Source organism: Convolutriloba macropyga, chromosome 5 (genome assembly GCF_964194025.1).
Source record: "Convolutriloba macropyga chromosome 5, txConMacr16.3, whole genome shotgun sequence".
NCBI lineage: Eukaryota > Metazoa > Xenacoelomorpha > Acoela > Convolutidae > Convolutriloba > Convolutriloba macropyga.
In genome coordinates, this window is record NC_134472.1 from 45,587,914 (window position 1) to 45,612,520 (window position 24,607).

General features: G+C 35.2%; 1 protein-coding gene across 1 annotated transcript in view; it reads right to left on the reverse strand.

The window, feature by feature from the left end:
• The window catches only part of LOC142340032 (glutamate receptor 2-like), a 118,391-nt gene that overhangs the window by 86,704 nt on the left and 7,080 nt on the right, over positions 1 to 24,607 (reverse strand). Inside the window, exons 2-10 of the mRNA XM_075390430.1 lie at positions 20,503 to 20,685; positions 19,119 to 19,267; positions 15,750 to 15,855; positions 6,380 to 6,591; positions 5,938 to 5,991; positions 5,581 to 5,730; positions 4,841 to 5,038; positions 3,328 to 3,597; positions 1,050 to 1,271 (exon numbers count right to left, since the gene is read on the reverse strand). Of these exons, the coding sequence (XP_075246545.1) occupies positions 1,050 to 1,271; positions 3,328 to 3,597; positions 4,841 to 5,038; positions 5,581 to 5,730; positions 5,938 to 5,991; positions 6,380 to 6,591; positions 15,750 to 15,855; positions 19,119 to 19,267; positions 20,503 to 20,685 (1,544 nt within the window). The remainder of the gene's footprint in view (positions 1 to 1,049; positions 1,272 to 3,327; positions 3,598 to 4,840; positions 5,039 to 5,580; positions 5,731 to 5,937; positions 5,992 to 6,379; positions 6,592 to 15,749; positions 15,856 to 19,118; positions 19,268 to 20,502; positions 20,686 to 24,607) is intronic.

The window sequence follows — 24,607 nt, forward strand, 5'->3', positions numbered from 1 at the left end:
CTGAGGAAGAAAAGAGAAGGTGAGAAGTTTGAGAGTTCCAGTTAAATGTCTCGAATAAACATTCATCTTGACTGAGACGTGCAAGTATAATCGCTGTACCTTGATATAGCATGGCAACTTTTTATATAGATTGTTATATCTTTTCAACGTATACTGGTTAGAGAGATGAACAAGGAAAACGAGATAATTGATTTTAATAGAAGCGCAAGTCCGACAGTTCGAGACCAGTTGGTGAAATGGTTAACATACTAGGACTACAAGTAGATTGGTATGAATCCAGTATTGGTCCATTTTCACATTAAGTGTGCCTCACCGTCCATTTCCACAGTAAGTGTGCCTTACTGACCATTTTCACAGTAATTAAACCTACCTAAGTGGATATGGGCCCAGACCCCATTCTCCGAGTTCAACTATACTGTTATAGAGAGACAAGTTTGGTTTGAATGTGTGATATGGTTCAGGCACAGTTTAAGGGGGAGCGTTGGAAGATTGAGACAGAGCAACCTAATGTAAATTGTGCAAGCTTGACATAGCTTGACAAGAAGGTCTACTTGTTCACTGGTTACTTGGCTAGAAAGATGAGGCCTTGAGAAAAAAGGAACAACAGGAACAATTCTTATAACTCTCATAATTATGCACACCAGGCGTTAATGTAATCTTCTTTTAAATATTTATTTTTAAAATTCTCAGATCTTATATTTAGATCACGGCTAAAATTTAGTTCAAGCTCTATCAGTTTTGTTTGTTTTGTACCAAAAAGAATGAGTTCTGGTAAAGCGGAAATCAGGTGTACTTTTGTTTAATATTGAGAATACTGGTTCTTATTATACATGAATTTAGTATGCAAACCTTTTCTACGGCCAAATTTAATTATGACTCTCAGAGCGTTATTGGCAATCTGAAATATTATTTGCGATCTGAAAATTCTTTATTTTTTGTATGGCGTTGGTTTTAGTATCTAAGATGCCATGCAGGACAATGACTATGGTATGGTATCTAAGAAACGTTTATAGTGTTCAACCCGGGCCCCCAAACAATTTTAAACGTACCCCTCTTAGTAGCTCCCCGATCATTCCATTCCAAGTACCATCCTTTTCTTTGGCACCATAATTGCCATCTCCCACTATCCGAATTTCCCAGGAGAGGTTCAACTTGGAACAGGTCAATGCCATAACGTCAATCAAGAACCCTTCCAGATGCTCTTTTCTCACTGATTCGGTGTCATTCTCAAGGTGTATGAACTGCTTCTTCAGCATCGTGAACGGGTTACTCTAAACATTTGGAATTAATTATTGAACGAGCCTTAGAAGAAACTATACCACTTTTCTTAAATCGGGTGTTTTCCGTTTGAGCTCTAAAGTTATCATTAAAACTGCTGCTGCGCTCGACAAATGCAATTAGACAGATACAAAAACAGCAAGGAGCTAGTTAAGCTCTGATCTGTTTCTTGGCAAACAAGAGAATGATGCTAAGCGCTACGTTTTTTAAAGAAAAATGGTTAAAAATTTCAAAGAATTCATAACTTATTCAAAACGATAGTAGACCGTGGAGACGGTTACCTGCAAATTGAAATCAAGGACCGCAAATTGGGTATTAAAAATTCCAACTCTAATATGGTTTTTGGCGCCTCTATTTGTTTTTTTTTGTATTAGAGACCTTAAAGTTTGTAAAAAATGGGAACAGGTATAGGTACAACTTCTTCTTTAAAAGACATTAATGAAATCATCACAAGTGAAAAGAATTTTTGCTCCACTTCTGGCAGATCAATTTGATACCACTAGTTTTAAGAAATTAACTTTTTGGAAGTTAAAGCTGTTACAACTAATTGACTTTACATTCAAAAATAGCGGAGGGTTGATGAACTGTTTGATCCCATTTTATATCTAAAATGTTGGATAAAAGTGATTTCAAAAATAGTTAAGGAATTTATGGCTCCACGTCATGAGTTCAGTGAAACCCTTATCATTTATCAATTTTTCTCAAATTTTCTCTTGCAACAAACACTCAACGGTTTTTTTGGTAAAAACGAATTAAATGAATAATAATTAGAAGTCAAAATCAAATTAGGCAGTTGTATAATCAAACACCAAAAAAGGTTAAACCAGTAAATCTGCTTGAGAAATTTGTAAACATATCAGGACAAGTCCTCAATTACAACTTACGCAAAAACAACAAATTCGAATTTTTTGATTTCTTGTCTACTGGCGTGCTCTGTTAACGATAGAGCAAATGGGTTACAAAATTGAGAAAGAAAGCTTAAGAAATTATTTGAGACCTGTTATTTCAAAGTGATCAAAATTGTTGTTAATACCAATGTTCAGCTAAGAACCCTATTGACGCACACACACCACTAGTTACCGCGAAAAACAATTAACAGCTGAGTGCTGAAGAGCGGGCCACAATTAGACAACTTGATTTTATTTTTCAAAACAGGTGGCATCCCATTTATTCCAAAACATGACTTATAATGTTTATAGCTTTAAATGGAACAAAAAAACAAAACAATATGACTTAAACGAAGATTTAGGATAAACTCAACATTAGCTAAAAAGTTACGTTAGTTGAGGTGTGGGACGTGTTAAAAATTTGTCAAAATGTCTAAAAATTGACCGAAAAAGTATTTTATTTCTGCACTATATGGAGACCCTGACAAAACGATAAGATACTTCTTTTTTTTCAGAGGTACCCTCCATAAAACCACTAGTTGTTGTAAATTCTTCAATTGTTTCCAAAATTTTAGCTAAATTTGATCAACAATTAGGCTAAATTGGCTGAAACTGTTGGTAAAAAATGGTAAACTTTTTTCCAAAAAGCAGAATTACTAAAGCTTTTCTCTGTACTGACATTCTAGACGTAGAGATTCTCAAATTGATACCACATATGTTACCCTGGGATGCCCTAAAAAACAAAATTTTCTGAACAAAAAATTTGTTGCTAGCAGAAATTTTTCTCGTTTTTTTTCGGGAAAGTGGAAACAATAAAAAACTTGTACAGTGTATTGTTTCCGCGAAGAATCAAAATATGTTTGCTCTTGGAATTGATTTCTTAAAGTTAATTGTTTTTATCCCAATCAGAGGGGACGTGTATTTAAGAGTTTTTCTAATCGATTCACGCAATAAAAATTGAGTTCAATAGCTATTTCAAAGGAAAAGATACAGGCATAGCAAATGAAGGAAATTTTTCAAAGCAAAGTGGCAACTATGCATCTAATAAGAAAGTGACTCTTGCTCTCGATCTTTCTTTTTCATGGAGAAATTAAGTAAAATTTGATTGATCGTTCACTCTTCTAACAAATTTTATAATCAGAGACCAGCAAGCTCCTCTTACCATTACAGCTGTTATGCGCATTGCCCTCCTCCTCACATCAACAATGTCATCCACACTTGCGTTGTTTTTGATCACACCTTCCCCGTTCACGCCCCCTTCATTCAGCCTAGAATATTCTGGCTCGAGAATCAAGCGTCCACTGGACTCGCTCCAGTTGCCAACCCGACTGTGGACCTCGAGGAATCCAACGTCCAGGAGCTGCACTTGGAAGTTGCGTCGGGTCCCATTCAAGCCAAATTCAATGTTACCAGTAACACCAGATATCTTGACCTGAAATGAGCAGCTAAAATCATCACTAACATCTGGCTATTTTTTGGACTTTGGGAGCACTTACTTGGAGTTCATGTCCCAATTTGGGTGACGAGTAGTTGTTAGAATTTGGCACCTGTACAAAACTTTGTAGATGCTATTATTTCTAATTTTTCAAAGATAAACCGGGAGTCAATCATTACGTTGCAAAACATATTTGTAAATATAGTTGAATTTGTCATTCTGTTGTCCACAGTTCCTCTTAACAACATGCTGAGTGGACATAAATCAAAGAAAGCCTAGTTTGTAAACAAATGAATAAAAACACGAGCAGTAATTGCGGATTATAAAGACACAATGCAAACCAGCGTTGTCGATAAGACGGCTCTTGAGAAAATCTGGTTTTGGAATTGTTTCCTATAATTTAACCTATTTTAATATTTAACGCAATACACTATTTTTGTGAATTAAATAGGTTGTTTTACTAAAATTTTTTAAAAGTTAAAAGTCTTCCATCTGTGTGCTGGTTGCTACAAAAATATTTATTTAAAACTGTACGTTTATTGTAAGAAATCATAAATCGTTTTTTTAAACAACCTTTCCTTCCACTACTGCAGCTATCTGCGCAATTTAGTATATTTTGCTGTAAAGCAGTGAAATTTTCTTTCAACGCATTCACCTCAAATCTTACGTAGTTTCGTTAAAAGTTAGAGTCGATAGAAAATTGTGCTAACTTAGCGGTGAAACCGTACGGTTTGTGGTTTTTAGCGGTGATTTTTTTCACCGCTCTCAACTCAATCGCCGCTTTTCTTACATCTTTTTTGCAATACTTTCTGTGGTGGAGATCTTTGGTAAACTCAGCGGTGAGTTTTTGTAAGATTTGCAATTCTTAGCAGTGAACTCTTTTTTTTTCACTACCACATTCAACGCTAAAAGTTGCTATTCTTAAATTTTACCACCGCCTTCACCGCATTTCGTGCATTTTAAACGATTTTTAGTACTTAACAACGAAATTCGCTGATTGATGTTTATGCTCATTGATACAGTTACAGTTGTCCAAAAAGCCTCAAAGTAAACATTTTGCGCTAATTTTACCTTTTGCAACGTATTGATTATTTTTGTTGCCATCAATATTCCATTTGATCGTAGCAGAGAGCTGTGTACACAATTTGTTCATAGGGGGTAAAGTGGGTCAATAGTTCGAAAAAATCCTGGAATGAATCTGAAACTACTATCTCAATAAACAATGAAATTGCACTTTGACCTTGTAAAATTTCTGTCTGATAAGTTCCCTGTAAGGGTCAATTTCTACATCCTTTTCCAGACATTTCTTAGACTGTTGTCCATTGCCCAGAGCCACAGAGGCCGCTCTCAAATTGTACATGTCCTGAGTGTCCATGTGGAAACTGGCCAGAATTGTGCGCATGAGGGAGAAAGCGTCATACGCGAGCGCAGCTTCCAGCTAAAATAAGCACCATACATCAATTGTTACGGGATAATAACAGTCGCGGATCTTAGTAACCGAGCAAATCAGCTCTGAATCATGATGTTTACGTTCCACATTTTTTATTGGGACATTCAAAGTGTGCCACTTTTTACTGTGTCATGGTAAAAATCAGAGCAAAAAATTCGGATGCCTGTAAAACTGTGATCAGTGCTCTTTCGGTTCCTGCATGTCTATGGCCAGGAACTTTGCGAGTTCTGAAAAACTCTGGACATACCTTTTTCCAGAATGAGTCAGCCATGAACAGCACCAAAAAGGCAGTCCTATTAACTCATTTGAAAACAAAAACGCAGACAACATGAAACAGAGAAAGATTATCAATATTGTTCAAACACTGGAATTTATAGCAAACTTCTAGTACTGACTTTCTGGTAGTGAATATAAATACCAATAATTTTTCTCTGATATAATGATGAAACGTGGCAAGACCGTTCACTGTAAAAATCCTATCGCATTTACACGCGCACATTTCTGACATAGAACTGTTCTAAACAACTAACCTCGTTTGTGGTGTCCAAGCTGAAGAGATTCTCCCGTTTCCACCTCTCTGTGAAGCGATTGAACTCATTTGAAGATTGTTCTACTAGTTGGAAACAAGTGATGTTGATTTTGCCACTGATCTCAAACTGTACTTTCCTGCATGGCATCCGCTACACAAATACATGTGAACATAGGGTAAGTTTGTGCTATTGGACTTTTAGAACATTTCAACAATTAATCTGTGAACTTAATTATTGACTCCAAAATGTGCTAAAAAAAATTACTTCAAATTGCATATATATGATCTCGTTTTGCAAGGCGCCCATAAACTATTTGTTTGGAGCTTTCTACGTTCTTAGGAGGATGATAGTTCTAACCAGATCCGCAATGATGTAGTTGTAATCCTGTGTTAACATTTGCCAGTGACGTGCCTGAAACAGCATTTAAACCCTGAGAAGATAAAGACATTGATACATTTCAGGGACTTACCACCCAGTATACTTCAGTCCTGAATCGGATTGCAAATATCGGACTGTTTCACCCGGTTGCATAATATGATCATGGACCTTTAAAATAAGCAGTTTAGCATGTTCTCTAAGAACGTTGAGAATATACAGTCAAATGTAAACTGCATCAACATAAAATCTTTTCAGGAAAAGAAAGGTTGCGAGAAGGAATTAGCGGAATCCGAGAACGGCAGTTGCATAAGAGGCTTTGAAAGGAGAGATATTCTGGTTCAAATCCAGTACTGACCCATTTTCACAGTCTACCCAATTGCTTTGACCACCTTACGTCCTTCAAACAAGCAGACAAACTTACGATTTCAAAGAATGTTTGGGTATTGTCCCTTGATAGAAACAGGACAATGTTGCGTGCTCCTGACTTCTTCATCTCTGCAACAGAGTTGTTGATTGATGAGGAACTGAAGACGTATTTCATTGATGGTTGCACGTGACATTTCATAGCAAGACCCCAGCCACACTTCTTGCTGGAAATGTCCCACACGGGCAGATCGGAGAATGTCTCGATCACTGAAAGGAGAACCAAAAGTATAGCCTTTTAAAGGGCGCTGACTGTTCAAAAATTTCAACACAAGGGACCTTAGAAAGGAATACGCTCAAATGCACTCAAATGGGCTAAAACTTTGTAATAAATGCGCTGAACTCCGCTGAAATTTCGAAAAGTTCAGCTAATTTCTTCCAAACCAATCTCGCATTTAATGGGTCTATAACAGCGCTCTTTGATGTTTCAGGCATCACTTAATCCACATTTCAGTGCATTCCTGACAAAACATAGACCAAGCAACTGATTGAAGCAAGGACAACCTGCATAATTTAAATTTTCATAAATTCCCAGGGGTCAAAATTTCATATCGAAAAACAGAAATTTCAATGCCTGATTTTTACGCATACGGTTTATCATTAAACCTGAGAGTAAATTGAACGACATTGGTTTAATTTCAGAAATTGAACCAACTCAGACGAACGGTCCCGCAGTGCGCAAAGATATATGTGGAAATCAGTGAAATCTTACATGTTTTCTACAATAATTTATGCGCCAAGTGTTTGGCTCCCAGGATCAACATGTTTGAAACGTGTAGATGTACTTCAAAGGTTATGCGTAAATTGAACTGCTGGGCAATCAGATCTGAAAGACGATGAGTACAATGAAGGACTTTTATCTCACAGCTTCTTACAAGTCAGCTATTATTTAATTTACTGTGACCTGATTATGCTCGACAAAATTTTGATTGGACTAAAAACTATAAATGCCGCAGATCGTCGAAAAGTTTTGTTGGTACACTCTAAAATTTGACCAAATCATAAAGCATTAGTAATTGCGAAAGGAACGGTCCCAAGACAAATATTTTTTCTTCCGACCCCACTTGTGGGGGAAGGAACTATATACTCAAATGGTATTTTGTTCAGTCAATTTTGGCCGATCGATATATTCATCGTAGAGAAATGTGAGTGGTATCATTAAAAAACTCCTCCAGCCTAGAATTTGAAATTTAAAAGATTTTTTGAATTTCGTATTTTTCGAGGAGTTATCGAGGGATGAAGTTTTGTGTGAACACGTCATGTTTGGTATGATTTCGTTCACATTTAGTGTAATTTTTCTTCGAAGTGAGATCTTTTCGTTAAAAATTAATCATTCAAAACTACTTTTCACGCCACAAAAGGAATTAATTTCGTATTCTTATTACACAAAAGGTGATAAAAAAAATATAGTTCTGGTCTCATAGGGAAGATTACTATAAAAAAAATTCGAATTCTATTCGAGAGCTGTTTTTTTTTATAAAACTTTATATTTTTTTAGGTCACCTATAGACTGGTCACTGTTCATATCGATATTTGAATAATGATGAACCAGATTTACAGTAACATGACGCCTAATGAACGAAAACACATTTATAAAGAATCGCACATGTTTTTTATGGCTTCGCCTCTGAGCTTTTGTAATTTTTAAAAAAATTTTGATTTCTTTTTGAGTTTTTACTGATTTTTTGGAGCCCTATAGCATGAAATTGTTGACTAAAAGTGCGATGGAATTTGCAGTGAGCATTATTGAAGCTATTTAGTGCTTTGATTGGACAGCTAAAGACTGTTAAAATTATAAATTTATAATTTTTCGAAAATTTTTTTTAAACATTAACCGATCATAAAACTATTTTTGTAAATTGTAAGTTAATCTCAGTACTTACAAGATCCTCTTCTTTTCTACTTCAGCCAAAACGAATCTGTTTTGCGGTTTCATCTTCTAACTATTGGTTTTATGACTTCGATGCCACAACATTTCAAAAACAAATTTTTGGATATTTTCGTATTTTTGAATCCGTTTGAAATTTTATCAAATTATTCTAATTTGGATAGCTCGCGTTGGTTTAAGGAAGACGTTCAATGGATCGTAGATAAAGTTTTCCGAGAAAAACTTATGAACTAATTGGCTTCGACACTTTCTTCTCGAACTTTACTATTGATTTTTTGGTTTTTTCCTGTATTTGTTGTTGTTTTCATAGCCATAAGACTAACTGTGATATCTTATTGATTACCCATGCATGACAAACATCTTCTATCGAGTCATAAGTGAGCGTATTTGTTTTCATAAATTTTTTGGACATTTGGAAAATTTTTGGATTTGTTTGTGGTTCTTCTCAAACCTCATCACTTTATCCTATTAGTGTTAGTTCCAATTGGCTTAGAAGGAATGTTCAATGGATCACAGATAAAATTTTCAAAGAAAAGCTTATGATTTATATGGCTTCGACACTTTCTTCTCGCAATTTTCTACTGAATTTTTCGTTTTTGGCTGTATTTGTTGTTGTTTTCTTAGGCAATGAATTATTGTAATGTCTTATCGTATCGATGACTTGTGAATGACAAACATTTCTGTCGTTCTATCGAGACATAGCTCTTATGCTTCCATCGAGCGCTTTTATTTCCTTTCGCTGAAAGCAATTAAGTTTAAAGGCGTTGATACTACCGGTTTTCTCAGAAATTTCGTGGTTTTCAGATATTTGTTCATATTAATTGATATTTTGAAGTCATATTGAAAAAAAAATTATGTCGGTAAAAAATTGATGAACGATATAAAAGTAGTTACCGAAAAGTTATTTTTTAATGACTTCGACACTTTTCTCGCTCCATTTTTTTTGAATTAGCGGTTTTTGTCTATTTTTTTAATCATTAGGTAGGCGTAAAATGCTGACCAGTCTCAAAAGCTTGTAATTGAGTATTCAAGGAATGTTGTTACCCGAAGCAGTTATTTTATAGCGAATGGTCGCAATGTTTATGATGATATACATTTTGAATGACTTTTTAAACTTTTCAGTTTTTGTTGTTTTTCTTTTCGTCAACTTGTAGCTTATTCTCATCATTGAGATGTGTAATTGAGTTTTTTGTATTCAAAAAATTTAAATGTCGTGTGATTTCATGTCCTAACTGATGTTTTGTTTGTGGACAATATGAGTTTAAATAAAAGTTTTAGTGGTGTACTTGTGTTTCTTCTTCTCTTCTTTTAGCACATTCGCGTAATAACAGATCCCAATGATTTTTAAATGCGGCCCAATTGCACTTATTTAATCCTTCAATATAATTGTCGTTGCATTAGTATGAATGAAAACATAAGGAAGAATACATAGTATTCAGATAATAGCTAATGATTTTATTGGCTTCACTAAATTGTGTTTTCGCAAAATGTTTAATTTTTTGAGTTTTTCTGCTTCTGTAGTCCGTTCCTATGGCTTAATCTAGCCAACAACAGGTCCTATTGGTTTCAAAATAAATGTTTAGTAAATTTATTGAGAATTATTTTTTAAAATGCTAATGATTTTTAAGACTTCAGAAATTACTTGGTTTTAAAAAGTTTTCAATTTCGCCTTATTAATTCTTTTTGTCGACTTTGTTGCATAGTCTCATTCAGGAAAATTACCATCTGCAGTATAGTATGGACAAAGTAAACTTGTGCAGTTAATGTTTTATATGGTTGCATTTTGGTGTTGTTACTGGGTGCGTTCAAATTTAGATACTTAGTTTTCGCCGTGAAATTTTTGTTTTTGCTTCTTTTGTTGTTTGTTTTTTTTCGTAGTTTTTTTCAATGAAAGATCTCATCTCGTCAGCACTGTAATGAAGCATGGCATTATTTAATTCAATAAGTAGTTAGGTTTTTGAACGTTTTTTTAAACTCAAACATCTATTTTTATTATATCTTCATTTGGTTGACAACTAAGTCAAAAGTGTAGATGAGCTCGGGTCGGAACATCATGTGCGAACGCACATCAACGAGCATCCTTGTTTCATCTATTCGCACATTAAAACAATTACTTGTCGCAATCAGAACCGTCTGCCTGGTTACGCGCCCTCATTTTTCAGAAGTGAAAATCGAGGTTACATAGACATCGAAGCCAGGAAAATAAACGAAGCCAGTACAGATGCTATCCCACAGAATCGAATATTCTAACGCGACTTTTTCAGTTGAACAATCGATCTCTATAGCTCAAAATGTTACTTATTTTCATCAATGAGAGGTCACATCCAATTTTTTGTATTCCAAAAAACATATCTACTGATATTATTTGTCGCCCATGCTTTGTTTGTTGGACAATATGCGTTTTTATAAACGTTTTTGAGTTGTCATTTTTGCGCTTCTTTTTCTGTTCTTTCAGAACAATCGCGTAGTAACAGATCCCAATGGATTACAAATGTGGCCCAAATAAACCTATCTAATCTCTCAGCATATTTCCTGCAGCTGATATAGTAGATATAAGAATGGAATTAAAAAATACATAATATTCAGATAATAGCTAATGATATTAATGGTAGCAATAGTTTGTGTTTTCACAAATTGTTTCTAATTTTTTAATGTTTTTTTAGTTCGTTTATAAGGCTTAAACTACACAAAGACAAGGCCTTCGTGTTTTGTAGTAACTTTTTGTTAATTTATCTTGGATTATTTAGTTAAAAGCTAAAGATTTTTCAAACTTTTGAAGTTTCTTGGTTTATAATGTTGACTAATTTTTGAATTTCACCTCATTGATCGTAAAATAGTCCGCTGTATAGTTAGGACCAATAAAATTTGAGTAGTTAAGGTTTTATCTTACTGCATTTTGCATTTTGAGGTTGTTACTATGTGCTTTTAAATTTAGATATTCAGTTTTTGCCGTGAATTTTTTGTTTTTGCTAATTTTTTTGGTTGTTTTTTTGTCTCGTAGTCTCTTTAAGGTCAGATCTCATTGGCGCTGTAATAAAGCATGGCATTATGTAATTCAATTAGTAGATAGGTTGTGTAACGATTGTTTTAAACTCAAACATCTATTTTTGTTATTTATTCATTTGGTTGACAACTAAGTCAAAAGTGTAGATGAGCTCGGGTCTGAACATCATGTGCGAACGCACATTAACGAGCATCCTTGTTTCATCTATTCGCACATTAAAACAATTACTTGTCGCAATCAGAACCGTCTGCCTGGTTACGCGCCCTCCTTATTCAGAAGTGAAAATCGAGGTTACATAGATATCGAAGCCAGGAAAATAAACGAAGCCAGTACAGATGCTATCCCACAGAATCGAATATATTCTAACGCGACTTTTTCAGTTGAACAATCGATCTCTATAGCGGAGACTATCAAGATGATTCTAAACAACTTTTGTTAATTTCTTTTTTATTATTATTTTTATTATTTTAAAATAAAAAAAGTAAAAATATTCGGTAAGCATTTCAGGTATCAGTGCAAAGATGCGCTCAGCTTATGGAAATTAAAAAAGAAATGCTGTCAAAATGGGGCGCATTTCTTCCCAGGGGCCATTTCAGCATTGTTAAGATTGTGTTGTTAGGATTTTGAGATGATTTTGCAGCTGCATTTTAGATCATGCAGCGGATTTCTTGCAAAAATTGCGCTGATACGACACTGAGATCATGACTAGGGTCAAATATAGATTTTGTTTTGAGAGAAACTGTTCTTGTAGCATATTTATCTTTTGTATCTGTTTTACTTGGATGAAATACGCAGTTCAAAGTTGTTGCAGGAAATTATTTAATGAATGCGCTAACAACAGCTGAAAAAAACATTTTCAGCGAGAGAATCGGACGTACACACCAAAAAAAGTTCAGGTAAATTTACCTGAAAAAACACCTGAACTTACCTGAACAGTTCAGGTAGATTTGTCTCACCTGAACCATACCTGAACACACCTGAAAAATACCTGAAATTTACCTGAAAAATTCAGGTATCACTGCCTGAACTTTTACCTGAACTTACCTGAAAATTACCTGAAAAAAACACCTGAACTGTTCAGGAAATTTTAACAGTTCAGGTAAATTTACCTGAAATTTACCTGAAATTTCAGGCAAAAACTACCGAAATTAACAGGCAAACTTTAGTTCGACGGACAGGGTTTTGATGCAGTGCTTATGTTGGAAAATGGAAATAGTTCGAATTAAGAAGAATAACAATCTGATTCTGGAAGACTTTAAAGAATGGAAGCTAAATGAGGACCGTACGTCGTTACCGTTTCTATATACGTATAATCCAGTTTTCCAGAGAGCTACTTTATGCAGGAATAGTAGTTTTTGACTTATTATATAGGGAAGAGTGATTGTATTCAAATTGATCCACTTTGAAACCACTGCGTTTCCTGTTGTTATGATTTAAAGAAATTAAAGTCGCTTAAAACCGTTTTTCTGAAACTTCAGGATTGATATAAAATTCAGACAACCCAAATGGCTCCCATATTACTTGTTCGATCTAGAAACATCAGTAGAGCTGAAGAGCGGGAAAAATTGACGCTAAACTTTACAGTAACTTTGCAAAATTTAAAATTGAAACACTTTGAAAAATGCTGGACGCTGCCTAATAAATGTGTTGATGTTTCTCCTAAAGTTTGTATTTGTGTTGTGTTTTAGTTTCTGCTAAACTTTTGTTGTTTCACTGCCGAATGCAATGAAAGTTATTTTCAGGTAACCACACCTGAACTTGTTCAGGTGAAAATTTACCTGAAATTCAGTTCAGGTGTATTTCAGGTGCTTTTACACCTGAACTTCACCTGAACTTCTAGTTACCTGAACTTGGTTCAGGTAAATTTACCTGAACTTTTTTAAGTGTGTAATTATCCACTTATTGTACAGATATATCTAAATATTTTTAAATAGTTTTAGTAATTGACAACACATCAAGCAAACAAATGTGAAAGTTTTTTCCAATAAAAAGTTATATATTGGTCTGCTTTACCAAAATCATTAAATGTTTTTGAACAATTTTATCTTTATCTTTGTCATATATCGCTTTTTGTGGGGTTTAGGTTCCTGTCTGACTTCGACAAATTTTGAGGTGAGGGCCGTTTTCCGTTGAACATCAAATAACGGAAAATTTTTTAATCAATGTTGATGTTCACTTTTTGTTTGAAACAAAAAAAATTTAATTTTAATTACTATCAATGTTACTGCTTATAAATTGACACTTACTATTGAAAAAAAGTCACTCTTTTTTGAATCTCGAACATATCTCAAGTTTTTGTATGAATAAAAACAGTAAGATAAATGTTCTATTACCATTTCGTCCTTGTGCCTGTGGTTGTGTATCTTTTTAATTTGTACAATCACTTTTCATTGCACGACAAAAAAGAAAATCTGTAAAATGATTTTGTTCATAGGGTTCTAAACCTATACCTAAAGGAAGTTTTACTTTCTTCCCAAAATTCTGATAGCCTATTTTTCAAACAGAAAAAGAAGGAGAGCTTTGGAACAAATTGCAATCCTAAAGTATCTTCAACCGCAAAATTTCTACAAAAACCGTTGAATTTACAACCCTCAAATTTGAGCAATCTGCAACTTGTTTTTGACTTTGAATGATTTTCTAAGGCTTTCATTTTTTCTGGGGAAAAAAACAACGGACAAAAGAAGAATGTGGTCACTTTTTTGTACATGTGTTCATTTCTGCAATTAATCCAAAAAAGGCGTACTTTATGGAATATGATAGCTGCTTTAAAACCAAATTAAAAGAAAGAGGGACACTTCGGTAAAATCAAGTTATTGCTAATCGAGAAAGAAACTGTCAGTTGTCAAGATTTCTTTTTCTCACGAATTTTTTTGTCTAACGAAACAAAAATTATTTAAACTAATTGTCTAGTGCACTTTTAAAGTCACATGGAATGATTGCAATGATTGACAAAGCAAAATACAGTGTTAGAATACTTTTTGGTTATTTTTCCTTTATTTTTATAGAATCATTATATGATATTAAGTTTTTTTTGCATTCATCAGTTTTTTTTCAGAAACTTATTAGAAACATTAAATATTTTAAACCTATTTATTACATTTTGAACACATTTCAACATTTTATAAATCTTTATTAGATTTGTTTTCAATTTTTTGCTCACTTTTTACGGCAATAAGGTCCGGCAGTTTATAACACCGCCCGTCCTCAATATTGAAGAAGGAAAGCAGTCGGCAGCATGCGAAATGTAACAAAACATGATATGATTGAGCTTCCGTTCACTTATTTAAAAAATAATTTTTTCACATTGTTTATTTTCCGAATCAAGTCGTTCTTCATAAGGCATTGTTATTGTTTTATTACTCGTTTTTTCACTGACTGTGTTTGAATTTGTACAAGGCAATGAAGAAGCTCTTTCACCATTTCAGCCTATTTTCTTAATTAAAAACCAAGCTTGACCTTGCAATTTAGCTCACCAACTTAAATTCAACTCGCTCGGAGCCACTGTGGGATGCAAGGTTTAGATCAACAAAAAGACCTTCAACAGTAGAATATCTGAGAAAGGTCTTTGAAGATCCTTGGGTTCCATTGTGATGCAAACCTCTTCTTGTGGAGAATCTTTTTGATTTCATCCAGCCCTATTGCCTACTTTGATGCATTAATCCATAGATGAAGTTTTCGCACCTTTTATATTATTTTCACTGTTTTCCATGTCCGTTTATTTTCTAAATTTAAGTCGCTATGGTCTTCATAATCCGCATTCTTTTGATGACACATTTACAACTCTAATCCTAACACACCCGACCACTTTATCCACACGCACACATAGTAAGAATGAACCCAGAGACTTATAAAAATTACGTGCATCCTAATTCGTTGAAAGTGCACCAGCACAAATAAAGTGCAACAGCAATGGGTTAAGTTAGCTCTTGGGAATTAAATTGGGTTCTAAATCAAACAGGGAGCCTCCCGGGCGGCCAAATGTATGATGATGGTTATGTGGTGAAAGAAGATGAAGTAGGCTGACCTTAATATTACTACTACTACTAACTATTACTAACTAATGCTACCTTGACTAACTACTATTATTCAATATTACCTTTTAATCAAAGACTGTAAAAAAAGAGTCTACAAAAATGTTCCTTCTTAAATTAAAAATAAACTCACTCGACTGAAATTTCAGAGCGACGGCTGAATAATCGAAAACGATTTCTATCGTATTATGACACAAACTGCTTAAGTAAGAGAGGCAAGATTAAAAAGACTTTTAGTGACCTCACTCGATTGCACAATGTTGAAACAGATTGAAGTGCATTTCATAAGCCGCCATCATATATTTTGTCATTCAAATGATTTTTGTTTTTCGTCAAAAACGTATTTTTTTAAAATAAAAACGACGTTGTTAGGAGTTTGCGGTAGTTGGTTCTATGTAACAAAATGCGTCCTATAAATGAGGAGGAGGGTTAAGCTATAACCAACCGTCTTTTTGGTCATAGACGACTGAAAACTGCGCCCATTTGAGTAATTTGATCAGCTCGTGCACTGCCGGGGTCAACCAGGGCTGAATTTGAAACATCTTAGAGAACTGAAATGAACCGATAAAACACTGAGTAGATCAAATACACAAATTGATCTCTGAGTAGAAGCCTCAGAAACTTATTGAAACTCAATTTTGTGAAATTATTTGTGCTCCAGTGATAATCTCGGTGTTGTCTTTTTTGTTCGCTGCTTTCATTTCACAACATGCCAATTCATATGTTCTTACCCGGTCAGAGGGTTCTTCCTAAATGGAATTTCAAAACTGACAGTTGGATTTGCTATAATTTTTGAAACCTTCAATTATCTCCATGCCAGCTTTGTTCAAATACATTTAAAGCCGTCCATCCCATTTTTGAGTTTAAACTTTGTCAGATTTTTAATTACTGGAACATAGATTTTCTGTCCACAAGTCGAAAAAGGAGGCTCGGTGATGTGTGTCCGCACATAAAGTTCCAACCCTGCTCAACCACGTTTTTGACTTAATTGTTCACAAAAAAAGAAGGACAAAGAAAACTTTCAAAAATCACTTATTTTTCGAAAAACAATTGTTTAACCATTAAAAAACGCTCTAAGCACTAAGGAGTGGCGTGATAGCCGAGAGGTAAGGTGTGTGATTTACACGCCAAGGATTGAGATTCAGTGCCCTACATCCGTGAAGCTGTCTGTGAAAGGATGAGCTCTTACTTAACCATAGCATCAGGTTAACCATAGCCTGACCTATGTTGGCTGCAATGATGGTGCCACCTGAGAGTTTCAGACGCAAAAAAAGTGGCCATGGTCAGCAAAAAGCGCAATGCTGCTAATAAAAAGAGCAGTCTAAATTGCGGGGAGTAATAAGAAAAAGGGCAGCTGAGAACAGACCGAAGTCGCCTAATGCTGTTCCACTGCGATTACGCAGGAACCAAAATTTTTATTAACTGGCCAATATACAAATGGAACAAGAACGCATTAGAGAGCCTATAACTGCCATTAAGAAGAGTAAAAGGCAAGAAAAACAAAAACAAGTTATATACAAAACAACAAGCAAACTCACTTACGACCAAACTCAATGTCTATCCTTTTTTAAAACAAAACTTAAGAAAAAAGTCGGTTTAGCATCAGATTAAAAGTAAATGACTTGCAATTTAAAACAAAAGATATGTGGACTGTTTTTAGTGAGAATAATTAACAAGGAGGCAGAAAAAATGGCAAAGTCAGAAAACACCTTTAAACTTTTTCAAAACAAAAAAAATTAAAGTCAAGAAAGCAATTATTTATCAACCATTCAATGCCTTCATTTTTACATCCATTCAAAACCATTGAGACCTGTCCTTATCCAGAATGTCATACGACGATAAAATTAAAACAACAAATAAGATTACGTTAAAAATAAGTTGAGAAAGAATATGATTTATTCCGTTAATGAGACTACGCTTAAGGATTGAAAAACTGAGATTGAAATTGACAAATCTCAGAAAACAATTATTTTTTTGTAATCAAATTTTTGAAAACGTAGGTTTTCAACTGTGAAGTTCTAAATAGTCTAAATAATTCATTTTGTTACTGCATAGGATGACAATTGTGTGTGTCATTAGTGAGACTGTGACAAAAGACTACACATTAACACTTAATGAACTCAAAAGTTCGCCACCATTTTTTTGCAAACTGTGTTGAGGTGAAGAAACCATACGATTTTTGCTAAAATTTTATCTTTTTTCATCGACCTCCCTTTAATTCGCCTGTAAATTTAAGCTGTAGTTAATTGAGTTTGCATTTGGATCATTCTGGTCTGTTACTAACGTCAAAAAAAGAAAAAAAGCTAAAGTTATTAAAAGGAACATACACAGTGCTGCATTGCAATGCAAATAATTTTTGAAATACGAAGTTCCGCAACTAGAACAAAGATGATGGTGCTCCTGCTGCTTGTCCAGTAAACAAAAAATGTAAAAAATGTAACCGAAAAACTTACATTAATCAAAACTCATCAAGAATGATTGAAGAACTTTGAATACTTATCAAATGCTTACAAATCTCAAGAATTCAAAAAATTACGAAAACAATTTTTCGGAGCCAAAAAAAAAAACAATTGTCCATTCTCATAAAGCTAAAAACTGATTCATTAGGCCTCAATGGAATGTAATGAGACCTCTTATTATTTGCAACATTAAATGAGAAAAGATTACCAATTTTTGGGGATCAAGAAAAAGTAAATAATTTTATAAAATGACAGACCCAAAGTACAATCCGAATCTTTTTTCGTCCTTTTTCAAAACTCAACGATGAGACCAGAACTTGCCTTGCTATCGCTGTTTGGCTAAAGACCGCAATTGTTCTTAAATGTTTTCAATAGATTTTTGGCGAAGGAAATTCTTAATATATAAAAAAAAATTATGCATTTATTTTGAAATAATCGGTTTCATTTACCGAAAGACCGAAAAACTGTTTTTTCCAGAACATTTTCTTAGGAACTGGAGACACGATTAGCTCGTATCTGATAACCGGAGGACTACGTCAGCAGTGTATGTATCTGTACCACCCGTCAATCTGGAGAAAGTGGCCCAAAAAGCGTATTTGATGCAAGTTTTTATGAAAAAAATGGAGAAAATTGTCAAAAATTTGCTGAAAATTTTGGCAAAAAGTGAGTTAAAGCAGTTCACCAACTATCATTGATTTTTAAATATAAAACCAATGAGAATTTGGTTTACATTTGATCAAAATTTAAGCAAAAATTACGAAAAGAATAAACAAAAACAAAGTTAGGCTAATGTTTTCAAATTTTTAAACCACCGTAACTCCTCGAAAGAAGCAAAATTTAAAAAAATAATTTGAAATTCTACGCTTTACTAGCTTTCTAATGATGCCACTCACAATCCTCGGCGAAAATTGACTGAACAAAAAGAACCAGTTGATTAAATAGTTCCTCCTCCCACTAAAGCGGGTCGGAACAATAAAGCTCCACGAAATCACTATCGGCTACAACCTCATGTTAGCTCTTGCCCTTCCCCCGTAAAAAGCATGTTGGTCTTCATTAGCATGCTTACACAAACTAATCCGTATATTTTGTACAGCTTAATAGGTGGTGGCACTAACCATTAATTATTTCCGTCTGGGTTTACTTCGTATATATCTTAAATTAAGTGGGTGTTTTTTACCGTAGGTGTTTACCCCCAAACTGACCACTGCTATAAGCTTCAAAAACAGCGCCAATTTTTTTGTTGTATATATGGATGCTTGGAATCTCTGGAAGGATTTATGACGCAGCACGAAAATTTGTTCGCGTCGAGAGCAAAAAATTTTTGCAAAGTAAGTTATTTAGCAGAGCTATATTACCTTTTCACTGTCAGACATTGGTGCTCGTTGAAATGTGACGTGTGCGACATTGAATGCATCAGCGTATGACTGTATAATGGCAGGTATTGGATGAATTGAACCTCCGCTATAGACCATCATCACATCTGTCTCCTCTAGTTTCCTACACACTGCAAAAAAAACCACAAAATATGCAAACATTCACCAGAGTGACCTCTCAACAAATAGATGTACCAAAATATAGAACTCGCAACAAATTTGATAAATTTTACAACTGAGAATTATAAAACACTGCAACTTTATACGTTCAATTAACCTAAATTTAACATTGCCTATTTCTATATTATATATTTTACCGCATCTGACCATGAGTCAATGGCCAGTGAGACTTGATATGAATCTATCACAACCGAATGTGAGATCAATCCCCCCAAAAAAAAACATGTTTACTCTTTCTGCTGAACGCGATTTCTGAGCAAATCTACGGTAAGACTCATATCCTATTTTGAAACATTGAAAATTTCTTGAGCAATCAGCCTAATAGAAAACAGTGAAAACATTTTCTCAATTCCGATCGGCCATCAATTAAATTTCTTTATTTTGGTACGTCTGCCATTTTCACTAGCACCACTTATCAGATAATGTTTCTAGACCACCCGGGTGGAAGCCCAGACAAAATAGACTGCTGGTCAACAAACCCACTCAAGTCAACAAACCCACCTGTTATTTTGAAATGTTTTTCAACCTGTTTTACGAGCTTGAAATTACCAGCTTTTGGCGACCGTCAAATGGCAGAGTAGATTGATCCGAAGAGGTTTAAGTAGACATGGGTGTGGTCTGAGGTGTATTTGAACGCACAATGAGCGCAGAGAAAACTTCTAGTGCAAGATAATATGAATCTAAGACAACTTCCATTTCTGGGAAGTGTGGGCCGAAGCGCTTTCCAGCGCAAGTTAAACGTTAAACGGGGATACTAATCCCCGCCGCTCAACGAGGATCAAAATTGCCTTCAAAATATCTAGCAATCAACATATGAGATTTTTATTGGTGTTATCGTCCACCTTTTTTTAATCAACAAAGGTATTTTCGGTCTGGGAAATGGGCCAAGATAACTGTACGGACGGACATCTTAACTACAGGTTCCAAAAATGACATTTGGAAAAGCTTTCCAACATTGTTAAGTTTAAAGTTGAGATTTGTTTTGAATTAGACCTACTGCAAACTAAAATAACCGCTGATGATGCTACAATTGTTTAATTACATTTAACTGAGCACACCATCACTTTTCAAACCGTAGATTTCCTTTTCATTAGAAAATCCAAGAATTTTGAAAACATTTTCTCGTAGATATAACTAATCCTTGCAAAAAAAAATTGAGGGCTGCAAGCATTTAAAGAAGACTTACACGTCACAGTGACGTTTACCATGTCCCTGGGATCTATGTGGAGTTTCTCCAGAGCTACACGAGATCCATAGACGGGTTTATTTGCACTGGACGCCCCAATACCTCGGAGAGACTGGTTGTACTCTTTGAAGGCGAAATCAATCACTTGCTCCTCGATTGAGTTGCGCTTGGAGAATAGAGCCACTGCAACATAAATAACTTTGATGAAAACAAACTTCAACTGTGAAATCGGTTTTGAACTGAACATATGATTGACTTTGAACTGATATCGGATTCAGATGTTAATTTGACCACAATTGTAGTAACCCTTGCTTGAAAAGAAAATGAATTGAGGCATGAGTAAATCTTCATTGCGCTGCAAAAGGTACATTTTGTTCCAGTAAAATTACTCAAGTTTAATACTGTTTTCACCGAGAGTTGTTGAGACCGTGTAGAAATTAATGAAAAAATAATTTTTAAATAACTGCATAAGGCCCTCACACTACAAATTGCGGATCCAGAGCAGAAATTGCCAACTAGCATCTATCTATAAGATGGCTCATGAAAACATCTTTTTTGAAGTTCCATCTCAAGCAATTAATAAACGAAATTAAGAAACCGGGTCAAGGGTATTTTCTAAAAAATTATTTAAGAATTTCGCTGACAAATGTTGAAATCAGAAATATTTTCATCTGACAATTCTCTCATTTTTATCTGCTTAATGAGTTGAATGCTCAAAGTTTTTTATATCAATTCAGTCTTATTCGACATATTGAACGGACAAGTATGAAAGGTTTATCCGCCTGAGAATATATTTTTTCGTCGTCCGTCGTCAAATTTCATAATTTCAACGCTTTATTTTCTATGTTGACACTCTCGGCAATTTCGTTGAACACTGTCAGCTCACCTTTTGTTCTCAACAACCACTACAAAAAAATCAGTGTCGAACTCTGTTTGCTAGATGACAATCTCTTACTTATTCCATTGAGCCATCTGTCCCCGGTTACAGGATAAAAGATATGTTTTTTTGGTTATTTGTAATGATTTTCAGAGATAAACATCACAGAGTAATGTTGCAACTGTGATCGCAGAATTAAAATAATAAAGAGTGGCTACACTTCATGTTTGGTTTAGACAACACTTGCTCTGCTATGTCCCGAAATGGGGTTTTAAGGAGACTTGAGGCTCACGGGACTCAACTCCTCATGACGCTATGTCCCTAGATGGACTACGCACGTATGTTGTGCTCTTTTTGGCCTGGGATTCGTTCCTCTAGAGCTCTGATGACTAAATACTTACGCCTCTGCTCCAGTCAGCGGGGAGGTGCACCAAAGGAAGGCGCTGAAATACTGCTGTTTTTTTTTGTAAGAATAATTCGGAAATTACGTAAGAATTGCGCTGCCTCTTTTGAATTGATGATAATTGAAAGCTTTAAACTAACGTTTGAGGTCTGAATTGTTATGAGAATTCTGTTGAAAGCAAATGCTGTGCTCTTTCTTACACATTAAGCACTTAGAACGAAACTGCCAGACTCAGCATATATTCCCCTTCATCGGATTTTTGACTTATTTTTATTGCTTACACCCGCTTTGACACAGTATGATATCTCTTTTTACCTCCTTTAGGCTATTTGATGCTCTTGGCCACGAAGTAAATTGTTAATTAAATTAAAGTGATGAAGTATTTCTCATAACTGAACCAGAAAACTTCGTCTTTTTTTTACAGCACTCTCATTATGGCCGGGTTTAATTTTTCTCGCTCCCATGAACACTAGGCGCTTGTACTTTACGCATATGAAACATAAGAGTAATACTCTTTGTAGTTTCCGTATCTGATAATTCTTGCTCAAAATTGTCCAATGACGACTCAAAGGAAAAGAAAATGAAAGTTGAAAGTCGCTCAACCCTTTATAAAAATTTTAAAACGGATTTCACATATAAATGTAGATTTGAAAAGTTGTTTCCAAAATGTCCAAGTGTCATTTGATTTAGTAGCTAGTCCAATTGGCCAAAGCGCAGAAAACCAATATGGCCGGTGTTTTGTCTCCAGATGTTAACGGATAACAGATGTTTCTCGGAGATATTAGGATGTCTCTCGCTAAGGTCATCATCAAACTATAGATTAAAATTTAGGGTTATTGGTCTCTGCTTATTCAACTTGTCACTTATAACTATTCGTCTTTTTCATGGTAACGTGTTCTCCTGATGACTTAACAGGTGTTTAAATTTTGCCTAGTAAGTTTGTTTGAACAATCACTATCTTTCTTAAGTTTTTCGATTCTGCCTTCTGTTGTCTCTTAGTGCCCAGGTCGAGGTGGCCAGACCGAAGTGACCCCTGATCAGACGAGTTTCGAGCGCACACATATTCCTGGTGCGCTCGAATTACATGGTCTTGAAAATACTTCGAGCAAATTTTAGTCTCAGCAGTGGTCCAGAAATCGTCTGATCAGAGGTCACTTCGGTCTGGGACGGTCTGATCAAAGGCAATTTTGAACTCATGCTAGTGTAAACAGGGGATGCTTTCAAGCGCACTTTAGACTGACCAGAGGAGGCTTTCGAGTGCACACTAGTACGATAAGAAGAAGTTTCTAACTCGCCATAGTCTGGTCTGAGGCGCAGCATCAAGCGTACTTTAGTCTGATTTTAGGCAAATTTTCAAGCGCACTTTCGGCTGATCAAAACGACTTTGAATGTACGACATTCTGATCAGACGACGCTTCGAAGGCGCCATAGTACTAGCGTTTCTCAGGCTAGAAAAAAAAATTAGGCAAATAGTGCCGGAAAAAAAATCAAGTTGAATGAATTTTGTAGAAAAATTACATCAAATTCCCTAAAAAAATTTTCGAGTATTGCAAGCATTCACTTAATCCAGCATTATTTTTTCACATTGTTTTTGTCGAGCGATATGTGAAATTTTGAAAATTTTTCATCTCTTACTCATTTGGTAGACAATTAAATAAAAACGCGGATGAGCGGGGTCGGAACATTATGTGGCCGCGCATATTACCGAGCATCCTTGTCTATATCAGAATCCACTAACACAGAATTTAGCATTCCATGCAGTGCGTTCATCTTCAGTATGGAAAAACTTGCTTCTTTTACTTTAACCTGGGTGATATGTGGACTCGTTTATTGCTAAGAATCTTTTTTTCATTGATATATCTTATTGTTTTATGTATTGTCATGTATGTTTGTGCAATACTTTCGTTTTTGAAGATCTGCAGAGATCATCCATGCATATGGTCTGGGACAATATTTCGAGCGCACTTTAGTCTGGACAATGTTCTGGAACTCGTCTGGACAATGATCTGGAACTTGTCTGATCACGGGTCACTTCGGTCTGGAACTCGTCTGATCAGAGGCGGCCTCGAGCGCACATCGAGCGCACAACGATCTTCGAGCGCACACTCGTCTGATCAGAGATCCCTTCGGTCTGGGACTGTCTGATCAGAGGTCCCACTTGTCTGGGACGGTCTGATCAGAGGCGATTTCGAGAGCGACCTCAACCTGGGTGTTATTATCAAGTTCTTCGACTATTGCTCACTGAGAATTATTTCAAGTAGTTGCCATATTCTAATCTTCTACATCACTTCTAAGCCTTCGCTAGAACATACCTTAGGCTCCTTTTTAGGTATCTTTCATAGGAATACGGGCATCTTTTCCGTTTGTGCCCCCCCCCCCCAGCTGAGTGGGTGCATATTATTTGAACCCCCCCCCCCCGACGTACGTGAAATATTTTTACATAAAAATTTTACATGTAATAACACGTACTCTGTGATTGGGGGTGAATAACGTAAGGGGGGGGGTAGGAGGAAAAGATCCGAACATGGAATGAAGTCATGCTCAAATATTCGTTATTGTTTGGGGGGTTAATGGTGAGTCAGCATCTCTTCTAATTTTCCAAACTACCGTGCTGAATGTCTTATTTTACATAGAATAATTATTCTTTATCATGCACTGATTAATTTTGAGTTTTCACATCTTCTGTTCTCTAGTTAGTTGCTTAATGTTGAATCAACTCCTCAATTTTCGATGCTGATGACCTCTAATAATCTGACTGCAACATTGGTACGTGTAAAACACAGTTATCTGATGCAAGACACGATTGTTACTGAAACTTGATTTCT